This window comes from Pristiophorus japonicus, chromosome 18 (genome assembly GCF_044704955.1).
Source record: "Pristiophorus japonicus isolate sPriJap1 chromosome 18, sPriJap1.hap1, whole genome shotgun sequence".
NCBI lineage: Eukaryota > Metazoa > Chordata > Chondrichthyes > Pristiophoridae > Pristiophorus > Pristiophorus japonicus.
In genome coordinates this window covers 23264376-23289051 of record NC_091994.1, presented here as the reverse complement: position 1 = coordinate 23289051, position 24676 = coordinate 23264376, and the positions used below count along the sequence as shown (strand labels likewise).

General features: G+C 44.6%; 1 protein-coding gene across 2 annotated transcripts in view; it reads right to left on the bottom strand.

Annotated features, from left to right (window-relative positions):
* The window catches only part of rexo1 (REX1, RNA exonuclease 1 homolog), a 113648-nt gene extending 99280 nt beyond the window's left edge, over positions 1 to 14368 (bottom strand). For both annotated transcript variants that reach the window (XM_070859761.1, XM_070859762.1), the window contains exon 1: positions 14019 to 14368. In XM_070859761.1, coding sequence (XP_070715862.1) covers positions 14019 to 14172 — 154 coding nt within the window. In that variant the 5' untranslated portion in view covers positions 14173 to 14368. The remainder of the gene's footprint in view (positions 1 to 14018) is intronic.
* Between the last annotated feature and the right edge of the window lie 10308 nt (positions 14369 to 24676).

Genomic DNA, 24676 nt, shown 5'->3' with positions numbered 1-24676 from the left:
GGGGAAGAGAAGGAGATTGGGGGGGGAGGGGAAGAGAAGGAGATTGGGGGAGGGAGGGGAAGAGAAGGAGATTGGGGGAGGGAAGGGGAAGAGAAGGAGATTGGGGGAGGGGAAGAGAAGGAGATTGGGGGAGGGGGAGGGGAAGAGAAGGAGATTGGGGGGGGGAGGGGAAGAGAAGGAGATTGGGGGGGGAGGGGAAGAGAAGGAGATTGGGGGGGGGGAAGAGAAGGAGATTGGGGGGGGGAGGGGAAGAGAAGGAGATTGGGGGGGGAGGGAGGGAAGGGAAGGAGATTGGGGGAGGGAGGGGAAGAGAAGGAGATTGGGGGAGGGAGGGAAGAGAAGGAGATTGGGGGGGAGGGGAAGAGAAGGAGATTGGGGGGGGAGGGGAAGAGAAGGAGATTGGGGAGGGAGGGGAAGAGAAGGAGATTGGGGGGGGGAGGGGAAGAGAAGGAGATTGGGGGGGGGGGGAGGGGAAGAGAAGGAGATTGGGGGGGGGGGGGGAGGGGAAGAGAAGGAGATTGGGGGGGGGAGGGGAAGAGAAGGAGATTGGGGGGGGGAGGGGGAGAGAAGGAGATTTGCGGGGGGGGGGGGGGCTGAACGTGCCGGGCCCTAGACTTCGGGCAGGGCCCGTCCCCAGCACCAGATTTACAGGTAGGTGGCGTTGGGTCGGGTCGGTCAGGGGGGGGGGGTGGTGGGAAGGTCGTCGGTTCAGTTCGGGTGGGGGGGAGGGAGGGAGAGGGGGTCAGGGAGGGAGGGAGAGGTCGGTCAGGTCATGTCGGATTCAGTCCGGGGGCCGGGGGCGGGTGGAGGCGCTGAACGTGCCGGGCCCGAGACTTCGGGCAGGGCCCGTCCCCAGCACCAGATTTACAGGTAGGTGGCGTTGAGCCGGGTCGGGTCGGGGGGCTGGTGGGAGGGAGTTCGGTTCAGTTCGGGTCGGGGGAGGGAGGGAGAGGGGGTCAGGGAGGGAGGGAGAGGGAGGTCAGGTCAAGTCGGATTCAGTCCGGGGGCCGGGAGGGGGGAGGAGCGGGTGTCGGGTCCGGTCCGGGGGAGGAGCGGGTGTCAGGTTCGGTCCGGGGTGGGGAAAGAGCACTGTGTCGGGTCCGGTCCGGGGGGGGGGGGGGGGGGGGGGGAGAATAGAGCGCGGGTGTCGGGTCCAATCCGTGGGCAGGGGTGGTGGGGGGGGGGGGGGAGCGGTTTTCGGGTCCGGTCCGGAGGCAGGAAGCAGGAGTTGAGTCGGGTCGGGAGGAAGCAGGAGCAGGCCGTGGGAGGAGCCTTATTCACGCAGCCCCAGTGAGACCATTCGCCCAGGGCTAGGGGCTGCGTGCTTCGGGCCCCTCCCACACAGTTTTGTGCGCCTGGAGCTACTGCACTTGCACGCCCACTGTAGCGCGCATGTGCAGAGGACCCGGCACTGTTTTCGGTGCAGGGACCTGGCTCCGCCCAACTCGTGCTGCACTGCGCCGAGGGCCAGAGGACCTGCAGGGAGGTGGAGCATCTGGAGGGTTTTTTTAGGCGCACTTTGTGGCGCGAAAAACGGGCGTCCAGGTCGGGACTGCGCCGTTCTAGGCGCGGCTCGAAACTTGGGCCCTGTAATTCCCACACTGAACTGTACAGCCACCTGAAAACTCACTTTTAGAGTGGAAACAAGTCTTTCTCGATTGAGGGACTGCCTATGATGATGAATATCATCTGGTGTCACGTCCATCTGATCAGTCTTCCAGGTAAATACTGACGCACAAGGGATTTGTAAATTGGGTGAGAAAACACTGCCACAAAGACTCAAATACTATAGAAAGCAGGAAAAAAAACACCCAAGGATTGGAAATGGAGCATGAACACACTGATGTTCTTCCAGCCGTGCCAAAGCTGGAAAGTCACTTGCCCAGGGCCAGTGTAGACTGGAATTTTCTAACCCAAAGAGAAGAAAAATTCCACAAGGAAAGAAAGTCGAAGGAACTCAAACAGATCTACACAGTAATACAAATACTTTGTTTTTATCCAATCAATAGTAATAATTTTCCTTCAAGTAAATTGAACTAAATTTCCAGTAGAGCATTTTTTCATTTCCATTCTCACCTTTCATCACATTATTTCATCTGTGTCATGTATTACATAACAACTTTTATGACCTCAGGATGTCCCAAAGCACTTCACAGCCAATGAAGTCATTGTGAAGTGCAGTCAATTTTGTAATGTAGGGAAATGCATAAATAAGCTTCAATTTTAATGTCATCCACATATTTAGAGCCAATATCAACTGTCGTGTAAATGTTAGAAGTTTTTGACAAAGACATCAGGTCAAAATGCAGCTGGCTGAAATTAGGCACACCTTTCTATGCAGCTACTCCGATAGCAACCACCCTGCTAAATAGATACTGATCTACACATATCAGGTCCCTAAGCTGGATCAAGTTAGCTTATCTCAGCTAAAGACAAAGGGCCCAAATTTGCCCAGGAGTTGCTCAGTTTTTTTTTGGAGCAACCTGATTTTCCTGGAGTATCTTAAAAATCCCCATTCTGCACATTTAATTTGCACCAGTGTAATTGAGTTAGTTAGGATTTTTTTTTGTTTACTTTTTTTTCCCAAAAGGGGGCGTTACCAGCCAACTACGCTTGTTTTGGCCATTTAAGCCAGTTTGGACAACTAATAGTTGCTCCAAACTAACTTAGGCCAGCGTATTTGGCCACACAGAAAACCCTTGGACAGTTAAGAAATCAGCACAAGCAGCCAGAGATTGGGGGGGGGGGGGGGGGAAAGAGAGAAAGGGAAGCAGAGAGGACATTGCAAAGCACTAAACACCTTCACAAAAATATTTCAAGCATAAAAACCATCAATAATAAATAAAAAATAACTTCGCCCGGGAAGTCAGCGGGCCTGCTGGTGCAAGAAGCCACTCGGCCGGGGATAGGGGCGAGAGAACTCACCAGCAGGAGAACGCACCGGCAAGCCCTTCGGCCAGGGCTAGGGGCAGGAGAACACACCGGCAAGCCCATTCCAACCACGGCCACACCAGAGAAATGGCCGATCAAAATTTTCCACCTACTGGCTGGCTGCTTGCTGCTCCACTTTTAACTGGCTGGCCAAGCTGGCTTCCAAAGAAAGGTGCTTGGGTTGCTGGCCCCCCCCTTCCATCCAGCAACAATGACTGCCCGGCATCAGGTCCCACACTGCAGAGGAGCTACTGCACATGCGCGACACCTCCAGTATGCATGCGTTCAGCTGCCGGCACACTCTTGAGCGCAGGGCCCTAGCTCCGCCCCCCCACTGTAATTGCCACGCTGCGCCAAGCACAAGGAAAGTCGACAGAGCGGGGAGAATATGGCACTATCTTTTCAGTGCCGTTTTGAGAGTAGAAAGTCGGCGCACCTCACTAAGTGCACTGAAAAAACCGGAGGGCCAAATCTGGGCCCAAAGATGGGCACACAACTGGCCTCAGCATCCTGGACAAGGTGAAGGGAAAAACAAATAATTAGCCAGTGTTCCATCTCCTGATTGTTATACAGTGACCCCTAATGGATAACAGACATGTGTGTATGTGCACACACCCATCAAGTGAAAACAGTACCAGGCTCAGCTATGTTGCCAACCATGGTGAATAACCCATCAACACTTGCTGTCTAGGCTCATGTGAAGAGCAACTTCTTGGGCAAGGTATCCCAGCAGAAAACAATGCAGGTTAATCAAGTCATTAACAAAGCAAACAAAACAGTGGGGTTCATTTCTAGAAGGACAGAATTGAAAAGCAAAGAAGTTATGTTAAACTTGTATAGAACCTTGGTAAGACTACACTTGGAGTGATGTGTGCCATTCGGGTCTCCATATTATATAAAAGGATATAGAAGCACTTGACAAAGATGCAAACAAGATTTAGAAGGATGATACCAGAATTACTACCAGAGTAGATTAAACAGGCCAGGGCTCTTTTCTCTAGAAAAGAGAAGGCTGAGGGTTGACCTGATAGAGGTCTTTAGGATTATGAAAAGGTTTGTTCCACTTCTGGCAGAGACCAAAACTGGAGGCCATAAATATAACACTCACGAATAAATCCAACAACGAATTCAGGAGTAACTTCTTTACCCAGAGAGTGGTCAAAATGTGGAAGTTGCTACCACATGGAGAAGTTAAGGCAAATAGCATAGATGCATTAAAGGGAAGCTGGATAAACACGATGGAGAAAGGAATATTAAAAAAGGAATGCTGAGAGGGCTAGATGAAGAGGGGTGGGGGAAAGCATACCAGTTGGGCCGATTGGCCTATTTCTGTGCTATACATTCTATGTAATGTAGCTGAAGTTATAGACCAGATATTATAATGCTATATCTTAAAATGTATTTTGATTCTCAAGTTTCCTTTTTAACCATGCATGACATATACTCACATTTTGCTGCATATCCAAGAGACATTAGATGGCCACATGGCCTTTATACCAAGTCAATGAGTCAACTTAGCACTACTTGTGATCATGATTATTAATAGACATACTTTGCATGCATAGTCTATAAATATTAAATTCCAGGAACAAAAGTAGCTACAATGTATTCAGGAGCAATAAGGAATGAAAAAAAAAGGGAGGTGATGTGTGGCTGTATTGATCAAAGATTATGGGCCCAAGTTTCGGGCTGCGCCTATAACGGCACAGCCCCGACCTGGATGCCCGCTTTTCACGCCACAAAGTGCGCCTAAAAAAAACTTAGATTCTCCAGCTCCCTGCTGGTCCTCTGGAGGCGGGCGCAGCGCATCACGAGATGTAGAGGGCGGAGCTAGGTCCCTGCGCTGAAAACAGTGCCGGGACCTCTGCACATGCGCGCTACAGTGGGCGCACATGTGCAGTAGCTCCAGGCGCACAAAACTGTGTGGGAGGGGCCCGAAGCACGCAGCCCCTAGCCCTGGCCGAATGGCCTCACTGGGGCTGCATGCATAAGGCTGCCTCCCATGCCCAGCTCCTGCTTCCTCCCGACCTGACTCGACTCCTGCTTCCCCCGCCCCCGGACCGGACCCGACCTGACTCCCGCTTCTCACCCACCACCTCCCCCCCCGACCTGCGCTCCCGACCCCCCCCCCCACCCCGCCACCACCCGGACTGGACCCGACCCATCCTCCCTCCCCCGACACGAACCAACCTCCCTCTGCTCCCCCCCCCAAACCGACCCGACCGCCCTCCGCCCCCCCCCCGGACGCCGCCGAACCGGGCGCCGGGGACGGGCCCTGGCCGCGGTCGCCGTCCACCCCCTCCCCCTCCCCCTCCTCACTCACTCACTCCTCTCCCCCTGCTGTCAGAAACCCAGACACAGAGAATGAAAGACACACACAGACAAACAGAGAGATAGAGACACTGACAGACACACACTGTGGGGGGGGGGGGGGGGGGGCCATCCCAGAACGCTGTTGGAGGGCTCCCGGTGCTGCAATCGGTAAGTAGAAAATGTTTTATTTATTGATTTTTTTTAAAATTATTTCTTATTAATTTTTTTTGATTGATTTATTGGTTGATTTATTGATGTTTTAATCATTTATTATTGATGATGGCTCTTCATTTGTAAAACTGAAGTGTTCAATGTTTGTAAACTTCTCTTTAAACACCCCCCATTCCCTACACCTGATTTTCTAAAGTGTAGACAAAGTTTTTTCGAGCGTACAAAAATCTTCACTTACTCCATTCTAAATTAGTTTGGAGTAAGTTTTCACTGCCGAAACTTTGAAAACAGGTGTAAGTGGCCGGACACGCCCCCTTTTGAAAAAAAATTCTGTTCCAAAGTGAAACTGTTCTAACTGACTAGAACTGGAGCAAACTAAATACCGAGAATTGAATTTCTTAGAAACTCCGTTCTACACCAGTTGCTCCAAAAAATCATGAGCAACTGAGGCCGAAACTTGGGCCCACTGTTACTGCCTTGGAAAGGAATGATGTGCTTGAGGCTTCAAAGGCAGCATCTATTTGGTTAGGGTTCAGTAGAAGCGGAGCAGTTACGCTGCTGGGTGTATACTATCATGGTCTACAGGGCTACAGTAATACCCGCCCCTCCTATATGGCTCAGAGACATGGACCATGTACAGTAGACACCTCAAGTCGCTGGAAAAATACCACCAACGATGTCTCCGCAAGATCCTACAAATCCCCTGGGAGGACAGACGCACCAACATTAGCGCCCTCGCCAGGCCAACATCCCCAGCATCGAAGCACTGACCACACTTGATCAGCTCCGCTGGGCAGGCCACATAGCTCGCATGCCAGACACGAGACTCCCAAAGCAAGCGCTCTGGTCAGAACTCCTTCACGGCAAACAAGCCAAAAACCCTCAAAGCTTCCCTGATAAAGTGCAACATCCCCACTGACACCCGAGAGACCTTGGCCAAAGACCGCCCTAAGTGGAGGAAACGCATCCGGGAGGGCGCTGAGCACCTCGAGTCTCGTCGCCGAGAGCATGCAGAAATCAAGCGCAAGCAGCGGAAAGAGCGTGAGACAAACCAGTCCCACCCTCCCTTACCCTCAACGACTATCTGTTGCCTGTCACCTGTGACAGAGACTGTGGTTCCTGTTTTGGACTGTTCAGCCACCTAAGAACTCATGTTAAGAGTGGAAGCAAGTCTTCCTCGACTCTGAGGGACTGCCTATGATGATGATGATAGACCACCAAATAGTGGGACGGAGATGGAGGAGCAAATTTCAGAAAGATGTAAAAACAATTGTCCTAATGCAGACTGGGGGAAAAAAGTGTAAAGGGCAAAGAAGGAGAAGCATTCTTGAAATGTGTACAGGAGAACTTTCTTGATCAGTATGTTTCCAGACCAACGAGGAAGGAAACAATGCTGGATCTAGTTTTGGGGAATGAAGTAGCACAAGTGGAGCATCTGGGAAACAGCGATCACATCATTAAATTTAGAGCAGTTATGGAAAAGGACAAGAAACAGTCAAAAGGTGAAGATACTCAACTAGAAGAGGCTTCATTTCAATGAGTTGAAAAGGGTTCTGGCTCAGGTGGACTGCGAGGTAAACCAGTAAATGAGCATTGGGAGGCCTTCAAAGAGGAGATGGTTCTGGTTCAGGCACATCCCGGTGAGGGGGAAAAGGAAGAGCATCCAAGGCTGGATAACTAAAGATAGAGATTAAATTGAAACAAAAAAAAGGAAGCGTATGATAAATCTCAGATTAGAGTAGAGAATCAAGCAGGATACAAAACATGCAAAGGAGAACTGAAAAAGAAAGTAAAAGTGGCAGAGAGAGTGCCAGAGAAAAGATTAGCAAGCAACTTAAAAGGGATCACTGAAATCTTAAAGAACTGAGTAAAAGGATGGACAAAAGGATGGGGCCAATTCAGAACCAAAAAGAAAATCTTGTGGAGACAGGAGGGCATGGATGAGGTACTAAATGAGCACTTGGATAAAGATAGTAAGAGAGAAGTTACTTAAAAGGTTCTAGCTGCTTTGGCCACATTCTTTCAATCCACCTTGGATGTTGTGCCAGAGGATTAGGAGGTTGCAAATGTACACCCCTGTTCAAAAAAGGAGGGGGTGAATCCGGTAACTACATGCCAAGGGGAATTTCCAGAGACCATAATCCGGGACGAAATTGTCACTTGGAAATGAATGGATTAATAAATATCAGCCAACATGAATTTGTTAAAGGCAAACCACGTCTGACAAATTTGATTGAATGCTTTCAAGGAAATACTGGAGAGGGTTGATGAAGGTAGTGTAGCTGATGTATATATGGCGTTTTGATAAGTGTGAAACATAATAGACGTTAGCAAAATTGAAGCTCATGGGATTAAAGGGGCAATTCAAATTGGCTAAGAGACAGAAAGCAGAGTATAGTGGTGAATGGTTATGTTTCAGATTGGATAGAAGTAAACAGTGGTGTCCCCTTGGGATGGTATTAGGACCATTGCTCTTTGATATATATTAATTAACCAGACTTGAGTATAGGGGACATCATTTCAAAGTTTGCTGATGACACAAAACTTCTAAATGTAGTTAACAGTGAAGAGGGTAGCAGCAGACTTCAGGGGGGACAAAGACTGAAAGGGGCAGACAGATGGCAGATGAAATTTAATGCAGAGAAGTATGAAGAGATGCAATATAAACTAAATGGTACAATTTTAAAGGGGGTGCAGGAACAGAGAGACCTGGGGTTCACATATACAAATCTTTGAAGGTAGCAGCTCATGTTGATAAGGCTGTTAAAAAAGCATACGGGATCCCGGGCTTTATAAACAGAGGCAGAGCACAAAAGCAAGAAAGTCATGTGAAACCTTTTTAAAAATCACAGATTGGGCCTCAATAGTGTGTCCAATTCTGGACATAGCACTTTAGGAAGGATGTCACGGCCTTGGAGAGAGTGCAAAGGAGATTTACTGGAACGGTACCAGAGATAAAAGATGAAAGCAGTGACAGGATCGGTCCAAGTCAGCATGGATTTATAAAAGGGAAATCATACATGACAAATCTTCTAGAATTTTTTGAGGATGTAACTAGTAGAGTGGACAGGGGAGAACCAGTGGATGTGGTGTATTTGGACTTTCAAAATGCTTTTGACAAGGTCCCACACAAGAGATTAGTGTGCAAAATTAAAGCACATGGTATTGACGTGGATAGAGAACTGGTTGGCAGACAGGAAGCAAAGAGTAGGAATAAACAGATCCTTTTCAGAATGGCAGGCAGTGACTAGTGGGGTGCCGCAAGGTTCAGTGCTGGGACCCCAGCTATTTACAAAAACATTAATGATTTAGACAAAGAAATTGAATGCAATATCTCCAAGTTTGCAGATGACATTAAACTGGGTGGCGGTGTGAGCTGTGAGGAGGATGCTAAGAGGCTGCAGGGTGACTTGGACAGGTTAGGTGAGTGGGCAAATGCATGGCAGATGCAGTATAATGTAGATAAATGTGAGGTTATCCACTTTGGTGGCAAAAACAGGGAGGCAGAATATTATCCGAATGGTGACAGATTAGTAAAAGGGGAGGTACAACGAGACCTGGATGTCATGGTACATTAGTCATTGAAATTTGGCATGCAGGTACAGCAGGCGGTGAAGGCAGCAAATGGCATGTAGGCCTTCATAGCTAGGGGATTTGAGTATAGGAGCAGGGAGGTCTTGCTGCAGTTGCACAGGGCCTTGGTGAGGCCACACCTTGAATATTGTGTACAGGTTTGGTCTCCTAATCTGAGGAAGGACATTCTTGCTATTGAGAGAGTGCAACGAAGGTTCATCAGACTGATTCCCAGGATGGCAGGAATGACATACGAAGAAAGACTGGATCGACTAGGCTTATACTCACTGGAATTTAGAAGAATGAGAGGAGATCTCAGAAACATAAAATTCTGATGGGATTGGACAGGTTAGATGCAGAAGAATGTTCCCGATGTTGGGGAAGTCCAAAACCAGGGGTCACAGTCTAAGTATAAGGGGTAAGTCATTTAGGACCGAGATGAGGAGAAACTTCTTCACTCAGAATCGTGAACCTGTGGAATTCTCCACCACAGAAAGTTGTTGAGGCCAGTTCAAAGGATATATTCAAAAGGGAGTTAGATGTGGCCCTTATGGCTACAGGGATCAAAGGGTATGGAGAGAAAGCAGGAATGGGGTACTAAAGTTGCATGATCAGCCATGATCATATTGAATGATGGTGCAGGCTCGATGGGCCGAAATGGCCTACTCCTGCACCTATTTTCTATGTTTCAGTTTATGTGGAGACAGTAAAGAAGCTGGGATTGTTCTTCGAGCAGAGAAGTTATGAGGCGATTTAATAAAAGGTGTGCAAAATGATGAGGTTTTGATAAGAGTACATAGGGAGAAACCATTTCCACTGGCTGGAAAATCAGTAAGCAAAGGATACAGATAAGATAAATGACAACAACAACTTGTATTTATATAGCACCTTTAACATAGTAAAACATCCCAAGGCACTTCACGACAGTGTTACAAGAAAAAACAAAAAAATTTGACACCGAGCCACACAAGAAGAAATTACGGCAGATGACCAAAAGCTTGGTCAAAGAGGTAGATTTTAAAGAGAGGTAGAGAGGCGGTGAGGTTTAGAGAGGGCATTCCAGAGCTTAAGGCCCAGGCAGCTGAAGGCACAGCCACCAATGGTTGAGCAGTTATAATCAGGGATGCTCAAGAGGGCAGAATTTGAGGAGCGCAGTCATCTCAGGAGGTTGTGAGGCTGAAGGAGATTACAGAGATAGGGAGGGGCGAAGCCATGGAGGGAATTGTAAACAAGGATGAGAATTTTGAAATCGAGGCATTGCTTAACCAGGAGCCAATGTAGGTCAGCGAGCACAGGGGTGATGGGTGAGCGGGACTTGATGCGAGTTAGGACATGGGCTGCCGAGTTTTGGATGACCCCAAGTTTATGTAGGGTAGAATGTGGGAGGCCAGCTAGGAGTACGCTGGAATAGTCAAGCCTAGCGATAACAAAGGCGTGGATGAGGGTGTCAGCAGAAAATGAGCTGATGCAGGTGAGAATGTGTAAAAGGGTTGCGAAAGTGGTAGATGACTAGAGAAGATGGCAAAAGGATGGAGATAGGGAATCATGGGAAAATAGCTAAAGAAATGGTCAAGATACAGACAACTGCAGAATCAACAGAAAAAAAAGGGGTTACCAAGAGTCGAAGTTGAGGTTAGACACGGGTTATGAGAAAGCCCAAGGCAGCACAAAGAAAGAAAGCAATTCTAGATAGGAAGGGAAAAGTAATAGCTTCTACTGATAAGGAGGAAGAGAAACTAATTGGGTTCTTTACTGATAAGGGAAGACAGTGTAGCAAAGCTATAACTAACCTACCTGACACCAGCCCTAATTGGGAGACTTTCTTGCCTGCCATTGGACATACTCGGGGGGGGGGGGGGGGGGGGGGGAAGACAGAAAGGGATTGGATAGACCAAGTGCTAATCAAATGTGTTCTGTTTTGAAAATGTATATCTACTGTGCTTTTCGCGCTGAAAAGGGGCTTGTCCAGGGGAAGGTAAACAGGCTCTGATTGAGAGTGTTCCTTTGTCTTGACAAGTCCCGGCCGGAGAATCTTCAATAAAGGTCTTTTACTGAAAAGGCAAGAGGTGTTCGCGTCAGTGTATTCGCTGAAACAGATTGAGGGAAAAAGAATCCGTATCAACACAGGGACAAAAGAACCAGGGGGAAATTGAAGAGAATGTTTTTTAAGCAGTGATTTATGATCTGGAATGTACTACCTGAAAGGGTGATGGAAGCAGATTTAATCATTAGCTTTCAAAAGGGAACTGGATATATACTTGAAAAAGGAAAAAAATTGCAGGGCTACAGAGAAAGAGTAGAGGATTGGGACTAAATGGATAGCTCTGTCGAAGTGACAGTGCAGGCACAATGGGCCAAATAACCTCTTTCTGTGCTGTATGATTCTATGAAGTGCATAAATAAAATGACTAAGATATTAAACAAATTCTGCAACATTCTACAACATTCAGATTCTGGCAATTTTGTGATCAAACACAGTTACTGTTTGTATTGCCAAATCTAGGTCAATTTAGCATGCAGGTTTTATTACAGGTGTTGCGATGTGTAACAGCTATTGTTACACATCGCAACACAAAGTACAGTTTCAGAAGGTCGTAGCCAAAGGAAGAAATTGCATTTATAGAGCGTCTTTTACAACCTCAAGACGTCCCCAAGCACTTCACAGCCAACGAAGCACAACAAGCTCCCACAAATAATAATAAAATTAATGACCAGACAATCTATTTTGGTGGTGGTTCAGAGATAAATATTGGCCAGGAGAATAGTGCCATTGGATGTTTCACATCCACCTGAAAAAGGGCAAACGGTGTCTCAGCTGAACATCGAATCTGAAAGACAGCACACTGCACTGAAGTGTCAGCCTATCTTAGGAGTTCGAGACTCTAGAATGGGGCTTGAACCCACAACCTTCTGACAGATGCAAGGGTGCTATCATTGAGCAATAACTGATAATTAACTAAGGCTTTCCCATTTCCTCTAAATTTTGACAAAATATTTTTTCATTTATTTCTCCTTGGAGTCCTTCAGTTCCAAGTACACACTTCAAATAAATGGAGGGGACCACTCTAATGTACCTTCACTGTTTACCATACCACAAGGTCACTGTGCTCAGCAGAGGACAAATGTCAGACAACGTGCCACAATTACATCCAGTGAGACAAGATACAATGCTCAGAAAATGGCAAAAAAAAATCGGAAGCAAAACATGTAATACAGGACTTCAGCGTCAGGTATTCCAGTGACTAACAGAAGAAAAATCTGAATTTAGCTTCAAGATAGAGAAATCATCAGACCCTCAATAGGCTAACCAAGAATAGCCAGCACAGATTTATTAATGGAAAGATTGCATTTGACAAAGTTAATAAAATTTCTTGAAGAAGTGACCAATTGGATAAGAGAATATAAGTAAATGTACTGCATTTGGATTTTCAGAGGCATTCCACAAGATGTCTAAGACTTGCTACAAAAATTCAGGAGTATGGTATATCAGGAAATGTAGCAAATAAATAAATGGACAGGAAATTTAGGGTCAAGAGGCTGCTTGGATTGGAAAGGTTGGAAGTGCCAAATCCTATGGATCAATATTACATTCACTTTTGTTCAAGATGACATTAGATGATTTAGATTGAAGCATTGGGAGCATAACATTTGCCAATGACACAAAAGTTTGGGAAAAGGCAAACAATAAGGTGGATTGTAAAATACTTCAGGAGGACATCAACAAATTAGAATGGGCAGACTGGTGGCAGATACAACTGAATGTGGAGAACTGAGAGAAATGTATTTATGGCAGGAAAGGAATGGCATTTATATAGCATCTTTCACAACCACCAAACATCTGAAAAGCACTTTACAGCTAATGAAGTACTTTTGGAGTGTAGTCACTGTTGTAATGTGGGAATGAGAATATACACGCAATTGAAAGATGCAGAAGGAAGTGAAGGAACAGAGACATAGCGATTCAAATACATAATTTCTTGAAATTGCAAGTAGGGGTAGATAAAGCTATAAAATATGCCATTAGCATTTATAAATAGGAGCAGAGAGTCACAGGCAGGAATTGAGGCAAAGCTCCTTACATTTTTTGAAGAGAAAAATAAATATTTGAAGCAAAGGAAGATTCAAGGCTATGGGGAGAGAAAAGGGCAATGGGGTTTGTTTTGAAATTCTGTGGCAAAGAGCTGAATAGTCCCCTTCTGAGCTCCAAACTTCTATGGCTGCAATATATTCAGGAAAGTGCATATATTTCCACTCGCTCTTTTCATTATTACTGCATGAAAATTTTAACCAAGCTTACTGTGTTGCATATCAAAGATAATATTTTCTTTAAACTTTGTCTAAATGTATTAATATTAATGCACCAATAACTGTAGATCAGTTCTCCAAGTGTTGCAAGAAAGCAGCGGACCACTGCTCACTTCTCAGATTCAAAACCCCAGTATCCCTTGTGAAGCACAATGCTGATCATACCAACTGTTTAGATCTCTACTGATTGATAAACTAAAATGTTAACCATGACAAAACCTTCACTATAAATGCACATTTGAAGTCAAGTTACACTCATACTTAATGTATTTTTGTTAGCAATGTGTCACATCTTTTTAATCCACTAATCAAAAGTCAGTTACACAAAACGTTAACAAAAACACAGGGATCTTATTCAATAAACCGTGACCTTTTATACACCTTATAATATCTACTCGTTGGACCAGTTGGCTGCATAGAAGCTCGCTGCCCTTGACACCTTAAGTATTGAAGCTATGACTAAACACAACCCAAACATGCACAAGGATGAAGGCCCTCCCACTTCGCCAGAAGAGAAATTCAGTTGCACGTTCTAATTTGAACACACACATACACAAAGTCACCCCACTCCCTCCCTCCCTCCCTCAAATAAAATGACCAGGCCATTGATAAGGTGACCAAGGGAGGAAGGTACACTGGAGACCCTAGGCAACCTAGGTCGACAGGACTTAATCCTCATTATTATAAACCACACCCTCCTCCTCCTCCTCCTCCTCACGACTCACCTCGGTCAGCTGTTAGAGGCTGTCCGTGGGCCGGCGGCTTCTCCCTCGGCTTCTGGCTGCGGTGCCTGAAGTGACAGTAGGGCCGGTTACACGAGCCGCCACCGCCGTAAAACGGACACTCGATGCTGCGGAAAAACTCGGTGGAACGCAGCATTCTGCACTCGGGCCCCGGCCTCGGCAACAAGGCATAATCCCCGAGAGAATAATGTGGGGAGGGGGGATAGGGGACAAAATAATAATAAAAGTACAATGGCGAGATGGAGGGGGACCACAAACCACAGCCTTCACTCCCCCGGGCTGACTTCCCTCTCTCCCCGCTCAGCGGCCGCCGCCATCTTGGCTCTTTAACTGGGCCCCTCTGACGTCAGGGAGCAGTCTCCTGCCACAAACACACATGACACACAGTGAAGGGAATGGCAAGCCAAGCCAGCAAATAAAGTCACATTCTTCTCTACAATCTGCAACTTTGTTCTTTTTCTTCTTTAAAAATGGATTTGTAATTGTCCTTCTGCATTCATACAATCCACAAAGCTGCCCCTGTCAACATCAAAGGGGATGTCACACAGGATGAAGAAATAAAAAACTTGCACTTATATAGCGCCTTTCACCACCATCGGGCGTCTCAACGCACTTTGCAGCCAATCAAGTACTTTTGGAGTGTAGTCACTGTTGTAATATGGGAAACGCGGCAGCCCACTGGCGCACAGCAAACTTCCACAAACAGCAATGTGATAATGACCAGATAATCTGTTTTTGCCATGTTGATTGAGGGATAAATATTGGCCAGGACACTGGGGATAACTCCCTTGCTCTTCTTCGAAGTAGTGCCATGGGATCTTTTACGTCCACCTGAGAGAGCAGATAGGGCTTCGGTTTAACGTCTCATCCGAGAAACTAAATATACAGCACAGCAACTGACCAACCAACCAATATTGCCGTTTATGCTCCATTCGAGCCTTCTCTCATTCCTCATCTAAATCTATCAACATAACCCTCTATTCCCTTCTCCCTCATATGCTTGTCTAGCCTCCCCTTAAATGCATCTATACTGTTTGCTTCAAACACTCTCTGTGGTAGCAAGTTCCACATTCTCACCACTCTTTGGGTAAAGAAGTTTCTTCTGAATTCCCTATTGGATTTCATGGTGACTATCTTATATTGATGGCCTCTAGTTATGCTTTTCCCCACAAATGGAAACATTCCCTCTCTATCTGGGCCACAGGCCACACAACACAATAAGCAAATGCTGGAAATCTGAAATAATAACAGAAAAGGCTGGATATACTCAGCAGGTCAGGCAGCATCTATGGAGAAAGAAACAGAGTTAACGTTTCAGGTCAGTGACCTGCTGAGTATTTCCAGCATTTTCTGTTTATAACAGGCCATTCGGCCCAATCAGTCAATTTTCCCCTCCTTACACTAGGGGTGCTAAGATGAATTGTAATGCACCATTGCTGACACAGCTACCTTAGGCTAACAGCACCTTACAACCCCACAATATCCAATAACAAGAAAATGAAGAGCAGCAAGATCATAAGAACACAAGAACACAAGAACACAGCAAAGAATGACTAAGAAAGCAATAAAGAAAGGAAAGATAGATTACGAAAGTAAACTTGCGCAAAACATAAAAACAGATAGTAAAAGCTTTTACCGATATATAAAATGGAAAAGAGTGACTAAAGTAAATGTTGGTCCCTTAGAAGATGAGAAGGGGGATTTAATAATGGGAAATGTGGAAATGGCTGAGACCTTAAACAATTATTTTGCTTCGGTCTTCACAGTGGAAGACACAAAAACCATGCCAAAAATTGCTGGTCACAGGAATGTGGGAAGGGAGGACCTTGAGACAATCACTGTCACTAGGGAGGTAGTGCTGGACAGGCTAATGGGACTCAAGGTAGACAAGTCCCCTGGTCCTGATGAAATGCATCCCAGGGTATTAAAAGAGATGGCGGCAGTTATAGCAGATGCATTCGTTATAATCTACCAAAATTCTCTGGACTCTGGGGAGGTACCAGTGGATTGGAAAGCAGCTAATGTAACGCCTCTGTTTAAAAAAGGGGGCAGACAAAAGGCAGGTAACTATAGGCCGGTTAGTTTAATATCTGTAGTGGGGAAAATGCTTGAAGCTATCATTAAGGAAGAGATAGCGGGACATCTAGATAGGAATAGTGTAATCAAGCAGACGCAACATGGATTCATGAAGGGGAAATCATGTTGAACTAATTTACTGGAATTCTTTGAGGATATAACGAGCATGGTGGATAGAGATGTATCGATGGATGTGGTGTATTTAGATTTCCAAAAGGCATTTGATAAGGTGCCACACAAAAGGTTACTGCAGAAGATAAAGGTACGCGGAGTCAGAGGAACTGTATTAGCATTGATCGAGAATTGGCTGGCTAACAGAAAACAGAGAGTCGGGATAAATGGGTCCTTTTCGGGTTGGAAATCGGTGGTTAGTGGTGTGCCACAGGGATCGGTGCTGGGACCACAACTGTTTACAATATACAAAGATGACCTGGAAGAGGGGACAGAGTGTAGTGTAACAAAATTTGCAGATGACACAAAGATTAGTGGGAAAGCGGGTTGTGTAGAGGACACAGAGAGGCTGCAAAGAGATTTAGATAGATTAAGCGAATGGGCTAAGGTTTGGCAGATGGAATACAATGTAAGAAAATGTGAGGTCATCCACATTGGAAAAAAAACAGTAAAAGGGAATATTATTGGAATGGGGAGAAATTACGACATGCTGCGGTGCAGAGGGACCTGGGGGTCCTTGTGCATGAATCCCAAAAAGTTAGTTTGCAGGTGCAGCAGGTAATCAGGAAGGCGAATGGAATGTTGGCCTTCATTGCGAGAGGGATGGAATACAAAAGCAGGGAGGTCCTGCTGCAACTGTGCAAGGTATTGGTGAGGCCGCACCTGGAGTACAGTTTTGGTCACCTTACTTAAGGAAGGATATACTAGCCTTGGAGGGGGTACAGAGACGATTCACTAGGCTGATTCCGGAGATGAGGGGGTTACCTTGTGATGATAGATTGAGTAGACTGGGTCTTTACTCGTTGGAGTTCAGAAGGATGAGGGGTGATCTTATAGAAACATTTAAAATAATGAAAGGGATAGACAAGATAGAGGCAGAGAGGTTGTTTCCACTGGTCGGGGAGACTAGAACTAAGGGGCACAGCCTCAAAATACGGGGGAGCCAATTTAAAACCGAGTTGAGAAGGAATTTCTTCTCCCAGAGGGTTGTGAATCTGTGGAATTCTCTGCCCAAGGAAGCAGTTGATGCTAGCTCATTGAATGTATTCAAATCACAGATAGATAGATTTTTAACCAATAAGGGAATTAAGGGTTATGGGGAGCGGGCGGGTAAGTGGAGCTGAGTCCACGGCCAGATCAGCCATGATCTTTTTGAATGGCGGAGCAGGCTCGAGGGGCTAGATGGCCTACTCCTGTTCCTAATTCTTATGTTCTTATGTAAGAGCATAAGAAATAGGAGCAGGAGTAGACATGGCTTATCTGATCATGGACTGAGCTCCATTTTCCTGCCCGCTCCCCATAATCCTTTATTCCGTTGTCACTCAAAAATCTGTCTATCTCCGTCTTAAATATATTCAATGACCCAGTCTCCACAGCTCTCCAGGGCAGAGAATTCCATAGATTCACAACCCTCTGAGAGAAGAAATTCCTCCTCATCTCAGTTTTAAATGGGCGGCCCCTTATTCTAAGACTATATCCTCTAGTTTTAGTTTCCCCTATGAGAGGAAATATCCTCTCTGCATCCACCTTGTCGAGCCCCCTCATTATCTTATATGTTTCAATAAGATCACCTCTAATTCTTCTGAACTCCAATGAGTATAGGCCCAACCTACTCAACCTATCTTCATAAGTCAACCCCCTCATCTTGGAATCAACCTAGTGAACCTTCTCTGAACAGTCTCCAATGCAAGTATATCCTTCCTTAAATACGGAGACCAAAACTGTAGACTCCTCACCAATACCCTGTACTGTTGTAGCAGGATATCTCTTCTTTTATACTCTAGCCCCCTTGCAATAAAGGCCAACATTCCATTTGCCTTCCTGATTACTTGCTGTATCTGCATACTTATTTTTTGTGTTTCATGTACAAAGACTCCGAAGTCCCTCTATACTGCAGCGCTTTGCAATTTTTCTCCATTTAAATTATAATTTGCTTCTCTATTTTTTCTGCCAAAGTGGATAACCTCTCATTTTCCCACATTATACTCCATCTGCCAAATCTTTGGCCACTCACTTAGCCTGTCTATATCCCTTTGCAGATTTTTTGTGTCCTCCTCACAATTTTCTTTCCCACACATCTTTGTATCATCAGCAAACTTGGCTACATTACACTTGGCCCCTTCATCCAAGTCATTAATATAGATTGTAAGTAGTTGAGGACCCAGTACCGATCCCTGCGGCACCCTAGTTACTGTTTGCCAACCGGAAAATGACCCATTTATCCTGACTCTCTGTTTTCTGTTAGTTAGCCAATCCTCTGTCCATGCTAATATATTACCCCTAACCCCGTGAACTTTTATCTTATACAGTAAACTTTTATGTGGCACCTTATCGAATGCCTTTTGGAAATCCAACTACACCACATCCACTGGTTCCCCCTTATTCACCCTGCTCATTACATCCTCAAAGAATTCCAACAAATTTGTCAAACATGATTTCCCTTTCATAAAACCATGCTGACTCTGCTTGATTGAATTGTGCTTTTCCAAATGTCCCGCTACTGCTTCCTTAATAATGGACTCCAGCATTTTCCCAACAACAGATGTTAGGCTAACTGGTCTATAGTTTCCTGCTTTTTGTCTGCCTTCTTTTTTAATGGGAATGTCATCACCTGCAAGTTAGCATCCAAGTAATATACCATCCTATCATGTTGTCGTCATCATCAATGAGCATTCCATTGTGGGAGCACCATCACCACAGAGAGTTACCAAATCTGGTCAGACATATTCCTTGAGGTTTCATCACATGACCTCCTACCAACCCAATAAACCAATAATTTTTCCTCAACTCCAAGATTTTTATAACTAATAAATAAAATTGTTGAAAGTAACTGAAGTAAACACACAATTTTATTTCACGTTCTTGTGGTTTTTCTCTCGGGTTGCTCAGTGCCGTGTCCTGGAGATTAACCTTTAATTCCTGGAGACTCCAGGAGGATTGGCAACCCTATCACCACAGGGATTGCAGCAGTTCAAGGACAAGGCCCACTGTCATCTTCCTAAGGCAGCTCAGGATAAGCAATGAATTCAATATTGCCAGCACTCCCAGAACCAAACGGGAATAAAAAACTAAGATCAGCTGATTCATTTCCAGTCCTGGAAGTTGCTGGTATGTGAAGAAATACTGCACCAGGAAGTGGCCCTATCTATTTGGCCAGCAGGGAATCTAAATGTAACATATTCCTTTTTAAAAAGAGATCTTCATGGATCGGCACTTTGTTGCAAATGCACTTTTCTTTTGTAAATTTTAAATGAGAAAGTGCAAAATAAATGTGAATTTGCAACATTAGTAAAAGCAGCAATTCTCATAAACATCTGATATTGCTTTCTTGAAACTAAATTATTGCCAGACTGGTAGGTCATGGGAACGTGGGAACATAGGAACAATAGGTCATTCAGCTCCTTGACCCTGTTCCATCATGCAATGAGATCATGGCTGATCTGTATCTTAACTCCATCTACCTGCCTTGATTTCATAGCCACTAGTACCCTAGCCTAATACAAATCCATCAATCTCAGACTTTAAATTTTCAATTGACCTAGCTTTTTGGGGGAGAGATTACCAGATTTCCACTACCCTTTGTGTGAAGAAGTGCTTTTGGACATCACCCCTGAATAGCCGAGCTCTAATTTTAAGGTTATTCCCCCAGGTCATCGAAGTCTTGGAGGAGCAAGAGTCTCTCACAAATGTTCTTGTTCTTACAAACAGTTTGTTTCTCTCTCTCTTCATACGTTCACATAATATATGCACCCAGTCTCACAATCACTGGCAACCAGCATTTCTCTTTTTAGAGGGAAGAGGAGGGAAAGGACCAAATATAAAAGCTTTCTAGTACATAATTTAAAAAGAAAGGGCACCTACCTTCAAAAGGGATATTCTTATAATATCCTTCCTTGAATATGTTTGCATATTTCCAAAAGCACATAATTTTACAACCACTGACATAATTTTTCCTGGCAACAGGTCTCTATATTAGGAAGGATTAAATAAAGTGAGTTTTTTGTCTTTTGTCTTCCTTTTCTTCAGAGAAAGTAAGCAGTTTAAATGGATTTGCTAAAAGAAATGTTTAATCATTTTATCAAGTATTTTATTTCATTTATTTCCATTTACTAACTAACATTACAACCCTGGTAAATAACAAAAACAATATAAAATATAGAAAGCTATGAGGGTTGAAGTTTTTTTTTTAAATCTCACATATTTTAGCAGGTCAGTGATGTAAATGAGCTGGCTTATTGCTTTCAAGCATGTTTGAACAGGCAGAGAAGAGGGTAAATAATAGTTTATGTTTGCTGGTGAGAGAGAGAGCCCTTCTCTGACTATGCTTAATGATATTTTAAATTGTACAGCAGTTTCCTGAGTCATGTTCCTGTGCCAATCACGTAGCTGATTTATTTGTTACTAAACTTTAGGTGAACGTGTAAGACTACACAACACTCACTTGATTCTGATTGGCGATAGAGCTTATATTTACACTCAGTCTGCTCTTTGAGTTGAATTTTGCCTAGCTCACACAACTCATCACAATAAAAAAATCAAAATTAGCCTCCCTTTCAGGCACGTGATTAAGAATGTCTAAATTATCACAATATATCATGTTTCAGAGGTAAATTTCTCTTACCACTATAAAAATAAAATAAACGTGAGTACTTTAACTTAGATTCATTAAACTAACAACTATTAGGATATTACAGAAAAAGTTATAGTTTCACATCAGTGTAAAAGAACAGCTGGTTCCTGTTTAATATAAAACTATATTACTGGTCAGGAACTTACACTCAGTTACTAGAATGCAATACAGTAAAATGGCTGATGATCCATGTATTACATTAGCCTGCAAGCATAGCTTATGATTTGAGACTTTTTATGAATAACATCTTATTTAATTTAGATTGAATCACAAACTAAAAGAGAAAATGGTTAACTGTATAAACTAATACAAAAGTAAAATATTGTGTGGATGCTGGAATCGGGAATAAAAACAGAAAATGCTAGAAATCTCAGCAGGTCAGGCAGCATCTGTGGAGAGGAAGCAGAGTTAACATTTCGGGTTGACGGCCCTTCGTCATAACTGGAAAATGTTCGGAAAGAACAGATTTTTAACAAGCACTGAAAAGGGGAGGGGAAGAAAGAACAAAAGGGAAGGTCTGTGATAGGTTGGAAGACAGGAGAGATCAGAGCGACAAAAGGGATGATGGCCCAAATTCAAATGGTAATGCCAGGAGCTAGAAAAACATTAGTCAAGATAGGGTGTATCGACTGTATAAACTAAACTGATATCCAGTCCAGCATGTAGAGTAGCATCACAAAGCATGATAAAATTGTAGCAAATTTATCCAGTGAATAGCTAGAATGTACAGACCAGGAAAGCCCCCAGTTCAATCTCTCATCTGTGCTGAGGTTAGGTGATTCCAGCTGGGGTGGCTCAGAAAACCTAGATTAGAGAGGGGGAAATCGGCTAGTGTTCCGGCTCCTGATTGCTTGCTAGAAACTTCTGGTGCAAGTGTACACATACGTTGGATGAGGATAGCATTAAACGATGATGTCTCCTGCAGTCGAATTGCTGACCAATATTCACTGTCAAAGTTCATACATAAAACCATGCTTGATTAAAAGCAGTAGTAACAGAAGCCTAGGAACAAGCTTGCCTTTCCCTCTCAGCTGGAGGAGCCTGAAGAATTTTTAGTCCTCCTTAGATATGCATGTTGTGCAGGGAGACTGGATGGTACCCAATATAACATTTCTGTTTAAGAAGTAAGAGGGGAATAAACCAGGTAACTATAGATCAGTTGGTCCTATGTCAGTTATGAGAAAATTCTTAGAATCCATAATTCAAGATCAAATTAGTCAGCACTTACAGCTTCATGAAATAATCAAAGACAGTCAGCATAGATCTGTTAAAGGCAAGTTATGTTTGATAAATCTCATTGAAGAAGTGACTGATTATATAAGTACAGTCGATGTACCATATATGGATTTTTAGAAGGTATTCAATAAGGATACTGGTTATAACAATTCAGGTTTACGATGTAAGGGGAAATGTAACAGCATGGATGGAAACAAAGGGTTAGGTTGAATAGTGATGGCTCAGATTGGAGATGAATTGGAAGTGGTCGGGGTCAGTGCTGGGCACACTTTTGTCCTCGATAGATATAGATGATTTGGATTTGGGCATAAGGAACAGAATATCAGAACTTGTTGATAATACTTAGGGATCAATTTTCCCCAGTTATCCGCACTGTTTTTTTGGTATGCGCCACTTTTTTTGGCGTAAATTAAAATATCCAAGTTTCCCCAAAGTTTCTGTGCCAGCGTAACTCAGTTAGTTACGATTTTTTTAGGTTAGTATTTTTTTGCATTATAGGGGGCATAACCTGATGTTTGTGCCAGTTTTTCACATTTATGCAACTTACATTTTTCCTAGGATGGTATATGTGATCACTCCCAAAAAACCTTCTGTGCACTTAAGAAAACCCAGCGCACGCTAAAAAATTGGCGCAGAAAGACGCCATTGTTTTTATACGAAGTTTTGGAGGGAGTCAAGTAGACAAAGAATATGCATCATGAAGCTTAATTTTTTTCAAACTCAAATGGAGAAAATAGAAGTCTAATGCAAGTGTTTAATTTTGGATTTTTTTTCAAAGTGCCACGCCACCACTGAACGTCTCCTCACCAGGCGGAGAGTCGGAGCATCGGCCGGCAGAATCACTCCCTCGCCCGGACACAGGGGCTCAGGGCTCGGCTTCAGAAGAAGCTTGGGAGTGTGGGGGTGGGGGGGGGTGGTGTGTGGAAGCCGAACTGAAGGGATGAGAAGCCTTACACTATACAGCAGCTTCAAAAGAAGCCCGGGGGTGGGGGGGAGGGGAGGGCGGGTGGGGGTGTGTTTGCCGAGCCGCTGTGTCCGGGCGAGGGAGCGATTCCACCGGCCGACCCTCGAGCCCGGTGAAGAGACGTTCGGTCGGTGGTGGGGTGGTAATTTGAAAAAAATCTAAAATTAAAGAATTGCATTAGACTTCATTGCCCCCAAATGTTCTCCTTGAATGTCTAGCAACCTGTTCAAAGCAAGCCTATTGCGTATACGCAGACGAGGGTGTGGTCCATACTAGGGCGTCAACCTAGGGGAAAGAGAGAGGAGAGAACCTTCAACTCCTTGTCCTGCTGTTTTGAGCTTCTTGCAAAAGTACAATTTAATTATGGGGCGGTCATCAGGAACTTTATGTAGTCATTCTTCCGGGCATATAGTGCAGCAGTCACCTGCCGAATACAGATATGTGTTGCATGTTGAGAAATGGGGCACACATCCCCAGTTGTGGCCTGGAATGATCCAGATGCATAAAATAAAAATGCAGCTGTAACCTTCACTTCAATTGTCAAAGCAGTCCTCCTGACGTTTCTAGGTTGCAGGTCTGCTTTTAGTACCTCACAGATCTCAGTTACAACTTCTTTGCGAAAACGCAGCCTTCTCACACAGTCTGCAACACTCAGGTGCAGGTCTGACCACCTGTCTCGATATACCCAATGTGGGTAAGGCCTCCTGCCCATCATCCTACGTGCTCTGAGGTTCCTCATGCGATGACGTTGAATCAATCATCTTGTCTGCAGCACCATCATGCAGAAGGCTTGTGCTGTGTATGCAATAACTCAATAGGCTGAATTCTATAAACTCCAAACAGGTACAAACCTGGCTCTACTTTATTAGGGTCCAAAGTGATTACATTACAAGATGGCTGGCCTTTTATATGCACAGCCCAATGACCTCCGACAGTGGCGCCACCTAGTGGCTAGTAAACCCAATCATACATACATGACAGCTTGCACGAGGTATGGCATTATCAATATTGCCCCCATAATTAAATTATACTTTTGCAAGAAGCTCAAAACAGCAGGACAAGGAGTTGAAGGTTCTCTCCTCTCTCTCTCCCCAAGGTTGATGCCCTAGTGTGGACCACACCCTGGTCTGCATATACGCAATAGGCTTGTTTAGAATGGGAAGAGTAGAATTATGAAGGAAACCCAGAATTTCCCAGACATGGCCCAAGATGTAGGGAGGGAGGGCAGATGACTCAATTGCTTCAGCCCACAGCAATTTAAAATGAAACTTAGAATGGGACAAAAACCCTGTGGAACTGGGTTCCACCACAAATTCCAGCTCCCATTAAACAATTTGCTCATTCTATGAATCAGGATTTCAGGGCCCATGGGCTAGATTTTACACATTTGTACAGATCACCCAAAAATGGGTGTTATTTCCGGCATGGGCAGTAAAAATGGGTTTTCAGATCGCTGGCTTGTCGCCCATTCTCAAAGCCCTTCGTCTCCATTTTTGAAATTGGGCGTTACCGCGAGCGATATGAAATGGGCGGTAGCGCTAAATCTCTCCGATCTTCTGCCAT